This window comes from Galleria mellonella, unplaced genomic scaffold (assembly GCF_026898425.1).
Source record: "Galleria mellonella isolate WM207_F2 unplaced genomic scaffold, CSIRO_AGI_GalMel_v1 utg132, whole genome shotgun sequence".
Classification (NCBI taxonomy): domain Eukaryota; kingdom Metazoa; phylum Arthropoda; class Insecta; order Lepidoptera; family Pyralidae; genus Galleria; species Galleria mellonella.
Window position 1 is genome coordinate 8,110,049 of NW_026441989.1, and position 12,637 is coordinate 8,122,685.

At 28.1% G+C, this 12,637-nt stretch overlaps 1 protein-coding gene across 1 annotated transcript; it reads left to right on the forward strand.

The window, feature by feature from the left end:
• The first annotated feature begins 6,001 nt into the window (after nt 1-6,001).
• Nucleotides 6,002-12,396, forward strand: LOC113518251 (larval cuticle protein LCP-30-like). The gene is made up of 4 exons (XM_026903080.3): nt 6,002-6,190; nt 6,415-6,503; nt 8,528-8,788; nt 11,833-12,396. The coding sequence occupies exons 1-4, from the start codon at nt 6,176-6,178 to the stop codon at nt 12,053-12,055; spliced, it is 588 nt and encodes a 195-aa protein (XP_026758881.1). The 5' UTR covers nt 6,002-6,175; the 3' UTR covers nt 12,056-12,396.
• Nucleotides 12,397-12,637: the final 241 nt, after the last annotated feature.

Consider the following 12,637-nt stretch of genomic DNA (forward strand, 5'->3'; position numbering starts at 1 on the left):
TATTATTTATGTTATGCTGTATTACTGAAAATCCCATTTCCTTTCTAGATAAAAAGTAACATACATACTTCCCCATTCCATATATATATCGATTTTTAATTAATACATATTGCAAAAATATAGAGGTAACAAAAATACTCACTTTTTATACTCACTTAGTATTAGCATAGGTAATATAATTCTATCCCTCAAACAAAAACTTTAAATGTGACAAAACCAGTTATTTTGATTTAAAAAAAATAAACTACTGAACAGATTATGATAAAATTTCTATGGAACTAATCAATAAGCATATCCTTTCAGATAGAAAAAAAATCTAAATTGGTTTAGAGCTGACAGTGTTATGAGGCAACAAACATATAAAAGAACATACAACCGAATTGAGAACAACCTTCTTTTTAAAGTCGATCTATAACACTGTATTAGTAATTTTTAGGTAGAACACCTTCAACTTATTCAAGTTAATATTGAAATACCTAGATATTCACACCCGTTATTATATTAGACATATTACTGCAATGTTAGACTCTGATCAGGTTAGTCGTTAATTGAAAAAAAGATAAAAATTAAACAAAAAAAAAAACATAAATGTATATCGAATTCCATAATTATCAGGTTTTTTGAATTTCATCGACAACTCATTTATATTTACGATTATGGGTTATGACGCACCCACGAGTATTGGTCTAAGGTCTACAACAAACGATCGTATAAATTAGACAAGTTACGACGCTACTGATTAAGTCTAGTTAAATTGCAATTCAATAATACAAACGTATGACTATTTCAAAATTATTTGAATAAGATTATATAACTTTTTTGAATTTGGTCAAAATAACATATAATAATATACATGTATACCAAGTTTTCTGCCTTTAGTCTTGTAAAAAAAAATCATCATGATTTCAGCCATTATCCGACCACTACTAGACATAGGCCTCCCCTATGGACTGCTATAAGGAAAATAATATTTGAGAGTATTATTAGTCTCATGTGGTCTCGACAAAGAATTGGCTACCTCTTTCATTCCCATGGGTGTCGTAAGAGGCGACTAAGGGAACTTAGTGGTCGAGGTATGTGCAGCAGCGTCCTTCCTCTTAAAACATTACCAAAGCCTAACTACGATTACCAATCCGCCATCAAGCGTGACAACTACTGATAAAACGCTCAAGGGGGAGGATATTATATTGAGCAGTGGACAGTTAACGACTGATATCGTCATCTTTATTACTATTATTTTTTTTTTAATAATATATTATACACCAATGTTTTGCCCAATATTTCGTAAGCGCAAATTTCAAAAGTAGGGAAACAAATGAGATACACGACTTTTAGATAGCGTATTAAAATAAAACATACACCAGTTTTTAAGTTAGATCTTCAATTTTTTGCACGATACCGGAACAAACATGCAGGTAAACAGACAGACGGGTAAAATTTCGAAATTTTTGTTACTACTGCTCCTATAAAATCTTCCATCAATTCATTGAAAGGATTCATGAAAAGTCATCGTCTAGTTATAATTTAATTATACTAGTAAAATAAGATTAATCAACAAAGGCCTCTAATATAAACTGTTTTAATGAAGTACTGACAAGGTAATACCCTTATTTAAAATTTGCAAAGATTTTTTTTTTAATATGATTAACTATGTCATGATCGGCTTTTATGGTTTAGCTATCATTGATTTCTTTCCTATTTACTTTATAAAAATTAAATAAAAATAACTGTTCTAAATATTTGATGTAATCGTGTAAACATTCTTTGTGTCACACTTTTACATTTTTGTATAATGTGTCTTAATGACAAAAATTATGATGCTGTGACGCAAATACATCCATACCGATAAACATGACGACATTATAAGGTATCCGTGTTATTAATTCGCTACGGAATTATAAGGCAATAATTCCATAGCCCAATGGCGCCAAATTATAGAATTCTTATTTAAGTTCCAGGAACTAAATAACATAAGGTAATGTCATCACGCATTTTTGATGACCGATGCTCTAATGGTCACGTTTGCATTCGGAACTCCCCCAATACGAATAACTTCTTTTCTTGTGAATTTTAGATAGATATTATTTAGAATTTGTATTATACTGAATAATTTCTGTGTGGTGACGAAGTAAAAATACAATATGGTCTCTTTTAAATTCGCAGAAGACAACTAGCCATCTAGTCACCCTTACAAAAAGTATATTGCATAATGCAAGTTTTCCTTCTTTTGCACTAAAAAAATTTGAAATAAAATATTGTACCAATCCACCAGCATGGTCATGTAGTAGTATATTTTATTTCATACTTCTGTTTTCAGCAATGCAATGTCATTGGATTTAAAATAATAATAAAATAAATAAATTAAATTAATATAAGTGAAATAGTGAATTAGCAAAGAGTTACGCTATAAATAATCCGGAGTTAAATTTTCGTACTTTACGAGTATAATATAAATCTTTAGTTTTCTTTATATCACGAATAAATATAGAGTAGTCTAATGGAAATATTAATTAACTGTATCTTTTATAATACAGTAAATGAATAGAAAAATCTGATTTCGTTAGCAAACCAAATATATTTTTATGGGCTATAAATATAGGTTAATTCAGTATGTTGTACATACTGTACACACTGTAGATAATACACAAAAAATAAATTGCTTATTTATTTACGAAGGACTTTTAGTCGGTTGTACTTGTGACAGTTTGCAGGCATTTGGTAATTATATTTGAGGCGATTGAATTCAGAAATGTAGGCAGGGAATTTGCAAGTAATTGTTTTCATTACTTACCCTTCAACTTCTCCAAATAACAGAGTTGCGACAGCTGTTGCCTCGGTGTGTATTAAATTTAGTGAAGTTCTAAATAATTACTATTACAGAGTGGAATCAAAATCATTGCCATAATTGTTCTTCCGATAAAAATTATCATTTTCTTTAAGTAACGAGGGATGAAAAACTAATGTCGTGTGTTCAGCTCTCATGTGGTGTTCTTAGTTGCGTTCCTGAAAGTCGAACTTTTTGCTGTATGTTGTGATATATTTATATTTTATAGTGTATTACTTAATAAAACCCTTTGTGCTTTACCGTATAGCTTCGGCATAAAAGAGCTACCCCTTTCTTTCCCGTAGATATCGTAAGAGGCGACAAATGGAATTCCATAGTCCATGAAGGACCAGTAGCTTCCCTCTTAGAACATCAGCAGTTGCCAATCTGCCAGGCAACTATTGGCAAAAACTTTTAAGTGTGGCCTCTTTTCAGCAGTGGATAACTGATATGAATGAATGAATGACTTAATAATAGTTTCAATCACCTATATATTGATAGGTTATGCATGGCTATTTAAAACTGAATATTTTTATATCTCATGAAATGTACATCCAAATCAATTTTGTAAAATACAAAAATATAAGACACTATGCTGCAGTTTTATAATTTAATGAAAAATGCAGACAAAAGCAAGTCATATGCGTTTATAATGTGAATTGTTTCTACGAAATGAGTTGTGCATGACTACAATCTTACGTAGATATTGCATGAATCAAGCAAGTAATGAATATTTGTATGGTATTAAGAAATATATTTTATTATCTAGTTCTATTTAATGTCGCCACGTTACTATATCTATACAAATAGGCCAGTAAAGGTTAAAATAATATATTATTAAATTAAGATTATTAATATTTTACTAATAATATTATAAATGTGAAAATTTGTAAGAATAAAAATATGCTCTCAACTATAATCCCTAATAGGGTTTTAAAGTTATATAATAAATAGTAAAATAAAATACAGGTAGATCATCTCCTAAATTAATTTATGATTAAAAAAATTAAAATCGTAATTTACATAAAAACGGTGAGTGCATCCGGTTCTTAATAAATATATTCACACATTGTATAAGGAAAAATTAAGTTTCCAGTAAATATGACTAAAACAAATAGTGAAAATGGAACATACAAAAAAAACTTAAATATATATTCAGTTTGCATTAAGTTCTCTCGACCAACCTTATAAAAAGTTTCAAAGTGAGGATTAAATTATTAATTATAATGTATAGGAATAGATAAAACTTATGTTAGTTTTTTATTTTATTAAAAAGTCGATGGTATATAGCAACATAATACTTAATGACATATATATTTATAATAATAAAGATTCACTATATGTACCTAATACATAGTGATATTACAGCCAGGATAATGTATGACTAATTTTAAAACATTTTTCTTTACAAATGGCTCCGTCATATTTGATATTAAATCAACTTCTTTAACAATCAAATGTGATATTTTTATACGAATCTCATGTTGGAATCGTATATAATATAAATGATGTGTAACCGCAGTAAAAGGATAAAATTAATTATAAAGATTCAAAAGAAATTATTATATTCTAAAAAATTATGATGACTAAACGAAATTGGACTTCAGAAAAGAATAAAACAAACATTCATATGAATCTATATACGAGTGTTTATCTTCACACAGTTACCTTATAAAGGTAGATAAAAAGGATTTAATATCAAATACCTATTCTCTCAGTTTATAAGAATATTAACGTTTATCTTTACTAACATCGTATCAACAATGATTACGAATATTATAATTACTAATAATTATTTTAAAATATAATTTAAGATTGTGTTTCACAAAGAAAAAACGACTTTAATTTTGGCAAAATCTATACTACTGAATCGATTTTGATAAAATTTCTGCAAAACCAATCTAAAAGTACATTCTTTTAGTTAATATAATAATTTTCTAAATGAGTTTATAACTAACGGAGTTATGAGGTAACAAACTTAAAAAATAAAACCGAATTTAGAACCTTCTTCTTTGTATTTTGTAATCTGATGGAGTTATTAGGCAACACACATAAAAAAAAACACCACTGAATTGAGAAACTCTTCCTTTTTTTTAAGTTAACTAAAAATGTAAAAATGACTTTACTTTCCATTGCTTATTTTTTGGAAAGCAATTGTTATAAAATTTTGTATCTACTGGTGCTAGTTGGGATGGAGCAGGTAACATAGTTCTTTTTGTTTTACCTTTTGTACCAATCGACTAACCTATCTCAGTCAGGCGGACGAGGTCGCAAGTAAAATCTAAATATTATTACAATATACATTAATAAATTAAATTAATAGAATTACTCAAAAATATGTTTGAGTAATTCTATTAATATAAATCTCTATTTAAAATTATCTATGAATACAAATTAACATGTCTTTAAAGCTTTTGTTCTATACCATATGTAATAGAGAATACATGCACTGCAATTTCAAACTTTCAAAATTCAATAAAACTAATAGTAACTTATAGGAAATTCCATTAATGAATGCCCATACTAAATATTAACATTTTATGCTAAATATAAAAAAAAATTGTCAAATTTAATAACAACATAGCTAGGAATACCGAACGAGGTGATTGTACTTTGGACATTTCTCTTAAAAATAATATTTATATTTAATTATATATTCTTCGAAAATTACTGGAATACAACTCAAATTAAAAGAAAACAGTTCAGATTGATGTATGGTACATGTGTATAGGTTTCTTTCACGTTCCTTTAGAAACATATTTTACGCACATATATATTTTATTTGCTTTTTAAGATTCCCAGTAAGGTCCCGGTCAAGCGAGAGGATCCAGTTTGATCTGCTTTTATGACAGGACATTGTCCTGCTTCATACCACGATAACAACGAGAAGGTACAACAAGACTACGAATAATCCTATAACGGACATTAGGTTTAATATTATTATTCACTCAAAGCTAAGTTTCAGGATATAATACCGTTTTACAGTTAAGATGAGTGATTATAGAACTGAATCTTTTAGATGTGACACCGATACCCAAATATTTTGAACGGACAATGGCATGCAAAGATGCTAAAAAATGCGTATATTTGTATATGTTTGAGTGTATGTGACGCACGAGACGCGTGTCCCGCACAAGAGATGTGTTGATGTTGCAAGCATATAAAAACGAAGCGTTGATTTCGAAATGAACACAACGATTTGAAATCCTCTAAGGAGTGCACACGGACATAAGTGCCATCGCGAAATTATTTCCGCATAGTGATCGCGTCCGATTCGAGTGAAGTGAATTGAACTGTAACGTTCGGCGAGTTACAATTTTTTTCATAGATCTTTTACACAGTGTTGCCAGGATGCTTTATTTCGCTGTATGTATTGATATTGATAAATTTTATATTATTTTATTTTATTTTTAAATTAACATGTAGGGATCATATTGTTTTTAGCAAAAGAGAAATTAAATATATATATATATATATATATATATATATATATATATATATATATTATTTATATATATTATTTTATTGACAATGAATAAAATTATACAGATACAGAAATTTGTGTTTAATGATACTTTTGTTTCAAATAGTGCATCGTAACCGTATGCGCGGTAGCTGTCGTAGGTTCACCGAGTGAAGATGGCAAATGGCACCCCTATAAATTCGGTGATACGGGCAAGTAAGTAACTATAGTAAATTAAACACATACTACTCGTAATCTATATATAATAAAAAATATAGCCTCTAACCATAAATAATTTATTGAAATTTTATTTACCAATACATAAAAGAGCAAAAAATAATAAATAGGTGGACTAAATATTATTAGCATTCATTGTGTTTTTTATAATATAATAATTTGGTATTATGTTTATTTATGTATATTATACAGTGAAAAACTGTATCAAAAAACTAAGTATAGAAGCAAAATTATACCATACAAGGAATAAAAAATATCATAAATTATAATAATGTATAAGAACCCTTTTCAAGCATCATATTGAAAAAATTCCTGATGCTAAAACGAAGCTTTTTTTAAGGCAAGACCAATAATATCATATAAGGCGGTAAATGGTAAATTAAAACACGCTGTAGCTATGATAGTACTGAAGCTAATATAATTGACAACCATAAAAACTGTTGCTTCAAAAAAGATCTTAAGTTTTGTATTAATTAGTAAGATTTAGTATTAACTGAATTGATAACACTAAAACTTTTACACGTAAATAAGTGTTCTTAGTGTAGACTAACTCTAACATATACTGTTACAAAGGGATTATAATTTTATTTCAAAATTAAACAAAATGTTTATAAAAACATTTAGCTAAGGACGAAAAAAGGCTATATAGCTTATTTTTAACCACTTCGTCCCTAAAATAATTCAATAGTTTTGAGTTCGAATTTTGCACAAGATTCTAAAAGACTATTCAGAGCAATGATGGTAGATTCTCTCTCGAAAAATTAAATGTTTGCGGGTCATGCGGGGAGTTCATGCACCAACCAAATGCTATATTTAAATAATATATGTTTCAATTTGACATCTATGAGTATATACTTATTTTTTAATTATTTAATAGAACATTAAATCTTTTCTTTCTTTTCATTTAAGAGTTTCCTCTTGTCGGTGCAACTTATTCATGCATCTATTGTATCTATATTAAATTGGTATGTCTAACTTAAAGCTCAAAATCTCTGAAACGCCAGTTTAATATTATTAATCACTAGATATTCGCGCTTTGCCCGATTTATTCTCGTGAATCAGTATATAAAGTATCCTACGTATAAGTTAGGATATAACCTATGCGTATACCAAAGTTCATTTTAATCCTTTTAGCCATTTACAAACTTTCTCATCTCTAACATTAGTCGAATAATTTATTTAATCAGCATCGTGATCTTACTTTTGTGACTTTATGTATAGCTAGTATATTTTAAAACGAATAATTATCTTGGAATATTAATTATTATATTATTATGAGTACTTTTTAAACTTTAAGCGCATTTAGCAAATGATCTTAATAGATTTTAGATACCAGTGTGTCCTTATTTAAATTAACAATTTTTGTTATCGACTTTGTACAAAATAAGGTGGAATACAAAATTATTTATTATAGTATAATATACTTTTCTAATTAAATTAGAAACTATAATATAATTTATTTTGTAATTTGTTTGCGAAGTTCTGTTTTACCTATTTTCTGAAATACTATATTTGCAATTTAAAATTATGAAATTATAACGTATACAATTTTGGTAAATTTTGGCAAAAGCCCTCAATCAGGGGGAGGCCTATGTTGAGATGGTTAATGGTTGATATGATGATGAATCAATTAACACACGACCACTTGATAAAGGTAATCAATTTTAGAAACTAATACTATATCATTGATATTTAGAAGAGTGTTTCTCTAAAACGCTTCGTAAAAAACAATAAAATATTAACGTTTTCTTATTGTGCGAGTCAATTCCTGACATGAACTACATATAGATATGTAATTTAATAGCACATGCGTGAACGAGGATATAAAAATATTACAATTAATAGATGTTGTTATAAAGCGCGCTATTACATTAAAAAATACATGCCAACTGTTAGTTGATCGTATTTTAAAAGTTTTCTATACTCTACGCTATATCTAGATATTTATACTTCCTTCTATTGCTACATTGTCTAAGTAAAAATAATGACTTATTTATTTATAGATACATCCCGTCAAATGAAGGAAAATACGTTCATGTGCCGAATCCGTACATCCACGTTGACAACCCTTACGATGGAGGCTACGGGCCTTACACGCATGACTACGAGCCGTACGTTGGAGAAGCAACAGTAGACCAGTACAGGCATGTGCTTACACCACCTGATGAGTTACTGCCTTTCTATAAAGATGGATATTACAAGAACAATGGTATCAAGATCATTAGACAAAACCACAACTACAACGAGGACAAATACGATTTCGAGTAAGTATTTTGTTATAAAAGTAATTTAATCATAACCAGTGGTAATTGGATAAATTACCCAGCGAAATACTTCAAGTATTAGTAGTAGTATAAGTTAACTCCAGTTTTATTCAAAATAATTTTAGCAGGTAGTTAACTGCTATTACATACTATGGTTAGAAGCAGAAAGAGGCATAGTGAAAGTTGTTAATGATATTTTTTTTTTATTGTTGCCATACTTAAAATAAAAAAATACAAAACTACTTTATGGTCAAGTTGTCTTAAACAGTAACGACAAAAATACAAGAAATGCAAGCAATACAAGCTAATAGCTAAAATTCCTGTCGACTGTAAGAACAGATTACCAAAATCGTTTCAGAATTGGCAATGATATTGCCGAACATACATATATATCTACATACTTATAGGCAATTTGAATTCTTATTTTTATAGAAGAACTCAAATCGCTTGTTATTTGTACGTAGGTTTTTATTTTTTCTCTACGCTTAGAAACTACTTCAAATATAAAAAAAAATTAACATGCCGTAAATGGTAATGCAAACTATTCTGTATGTTTGGAAACTAAGTTTCTAGTTCTATGTAGATATAAAAAAAAAGAATAATAAAAATCATTTAAAAAGGATCATTATCCCAGAGTTTAATATAAAAAACTATAACAGATTAAACCTTATATTTTTAAAGCATAGGTTAAAAAAAATACCATTCCTATTCCTGGCTGTAATACGATGCTGTATTCTATTATTATACCATCTTTCTTGAGTTTGAGAGTGCTCGGCAAAATGGTCCAGTCAACTGTCAGAAATAATCCACACCAGAGAATATATTTTATTAGTAAAATATACAATCTCTGCCTATACTATAAATTTTCACCACAATTCAGTAACGTAATGGAAATTATATGTAGCCGTTACACGCACCGCGGGAAAAAACCGCGCAAAACTCATTCGGAATACGTGGAATCAAATCCATGCGGTTAAAATTCTCAGTGTGGATTTACAACTTGACCATGTAGATGCAAGTCGATATGGTAATGGTGTAAGATGATGCCATCTATGTTCAGGCTAGGATCCAGACTCGTGGTTTTGACAAAGAAAACCTAACATACCTGAAATAAGACTTCTATTTTTATATCTCTATTGCCAGTGTAATTGATCATGATAGGTTAGTCTAAACAATTTTTTGTATTTTTTTTTTCAAATTTACTGTTTCGTATAACTAAATAAATGTTATATTTGCAATTAGACATACAACATTTATATTCGTTAAAAAAAATTGAACCTTGTTCAATTTAGGAATTGCAAAAAGGCATGGAAAGTCACGCTTTCAATGCTACGAAACTTCCATAGTCTATGTTCATCTGTCAATAATATCAACATTTATTTATGGAATTGACAACCTCACGATTTAGGATCCAAATCACGACTTAATATTATACTCGCACCTATATTATATGAAGTCATGAAAATAATATATTATTTTAGACTGAAGTAAGCAATGCAAAAACTTATGCGATTATACCTGTTTAAGTTCAATTTTATTCTTCATGTTCTAAAGTACTTTTATTTTATTTTTTGTGGTATACAACTACATGTAGTAGTTATTTTTTTTTAGTATTTTCATTTATAATAAATACATTAGTAGAATCAATAAGAAGTACCGGATAATCGTATTAATTCAATGAAGATCTAATTATTTATGTCCAACTAAGTATTTGTTTGTTTCGAGTAGAAACTTGAAATTTATTTTTATATTGTGTTCGCGTTAAAGATTCAATAATAAATATGTACTTATGTGGCTTCTAATATAAATTTCCTGTCTGTTACTACGGTTAGCCTTGCTTTGTTGAATATCTTATCGTAGAAATTTACATTCAAGAACCTTTATTACAGTTCTCTGATATAAATTTTATTCATTTTAAATTCAAAGAGTTATTAAAAGTTATAAAGTCCCCGATAATTCTAATGGTACACTTACGTTTAGGTATTTTATCACTGCATTGTTTTTATTACTATAATTAAAAGAAAAAATATTTGTAACAATTTAAAAACTTGTTCTACACAAAAGCTACCAGTTCATTTGTGACAAGATTTATAAGGTACCAACATGCAGAAAGAAGGTTTTCGATCCGCCTATTCTTTTTTTGTTTATATGTTATGAGATACCTTCGCTTTATTGGATGTTTTGCAGAGCAAAACCTTAAGTTATCAAATATAATAATTTTATAATAAAAAAAAATCACTTTAAGTACTTTAAATAATATCGTATTTTACTTAAGTTACATCAAAAAATCACGACAAAAACAATGTATTATTAAAAAATAAATATGGTAAAAGTAACCGAAAGTTTAGTTTTTGGAATTAATTAAACATATTTACATATTATTTTAAAGATACATTTTGTTAATAATATATATCAGCTGTGAAACTCAGCTGTTTAATGTCCTTGAGTATAAAATAACACCGAAACATATTAATTCGCCAATACAAATATCTTGGACCTTGACCGATTACATCGATTCCTTACATGTAGGTCAGAGTTCAAAACGATTTATATTCATTTAGTTGACCAATTTGACATTTTATGTGCTATATTACACTTATAACAGGCTGTTGGTATTAAAAGCAAAACTAATGTGAATATTTTAGTACGAAATGTCTTAATTATTTTGTTGACAAAAATATTGTAGCACAATATTTATTATGAATGTTACGAATAAATTGGATCTGAATTTGATTTCTTTACTAGAAAATAACATCAATAAGGAATATTTAAAAGTAATAATTTATTTTGTTACGACTTTGTATTAAGTATGAATATAGGTATATTTGTGACATTGTAGACATTAAGCTATAAATAGATAAATAGCCACAGGATTACGTAACCATTATTTAAAACAAAAGAATTGGAATAATTATTTAAAAAATCATAAAAACCAAAACTTCCATATAAATTTCGCCTACATATGACCTTGTTGTATAATTCTTAACGCCAAAACCAATGCCATTTGCATGCAATAAAATAATCAAAAATATTTCTTTCAACAGTTTCGAGACGGAAAACAAGATTCGAGCTGAAGAGAAGGCTGTTTTGAAGAACCCCAACACAATTGACGAGGGTATAGCTTCAAAAGGTTTCTACGAGTACATCGGACCTGATGGGTTTATGTACAGAGTGGAGTATACCGCTGACGAAAATGGATTCCGCCCTAAAGTTAAAAGGCTAGAGACTCAATACTCTGGCAAATGGGTTTTAGAGAAGGTCAATTAGAAATAAGTAATTGGAAAGCCATCACGATCCTCATTAAATCAGTATTTTTTCATGTAGTCGTTATGTCTTCAGAATCAAGTTTCGATACCACTGAGTAAATCTTTGATTGGGTATAATCAGATGCAAATTATATTTTCAACATTTGATAATATTTTTCATTTTGACATTACAACAAATACGTTTAATGATTCTGAGAAAGTTTAGATTTAACATTGAACATGAATAACGAGTAAGAGATACAAAAATGTGTCGGCTTAGATTATTTCTAATTTATATTTTAGAGTTAAGGATTTAGATACTTATTTATGAAATGTGATAATAAATTTATATTTTAAAAATCACTATGTTTGTTATTTAAACTAACCTGTCTCATGTACTTTAGTTTTTTTCTTTTAATAATATAATAAATAATTAACTTAAATCACTCATATATATATGTATATATATATATATTACTACTATTACAATAATAATGAAATGAAACATAGAATAAGATAGTTAAATATAACAATAGAAAAAATAATAAATTGATAGTCTAAAAAATTGATAACTTATAATGCAATAAATTATACATGAAAACGT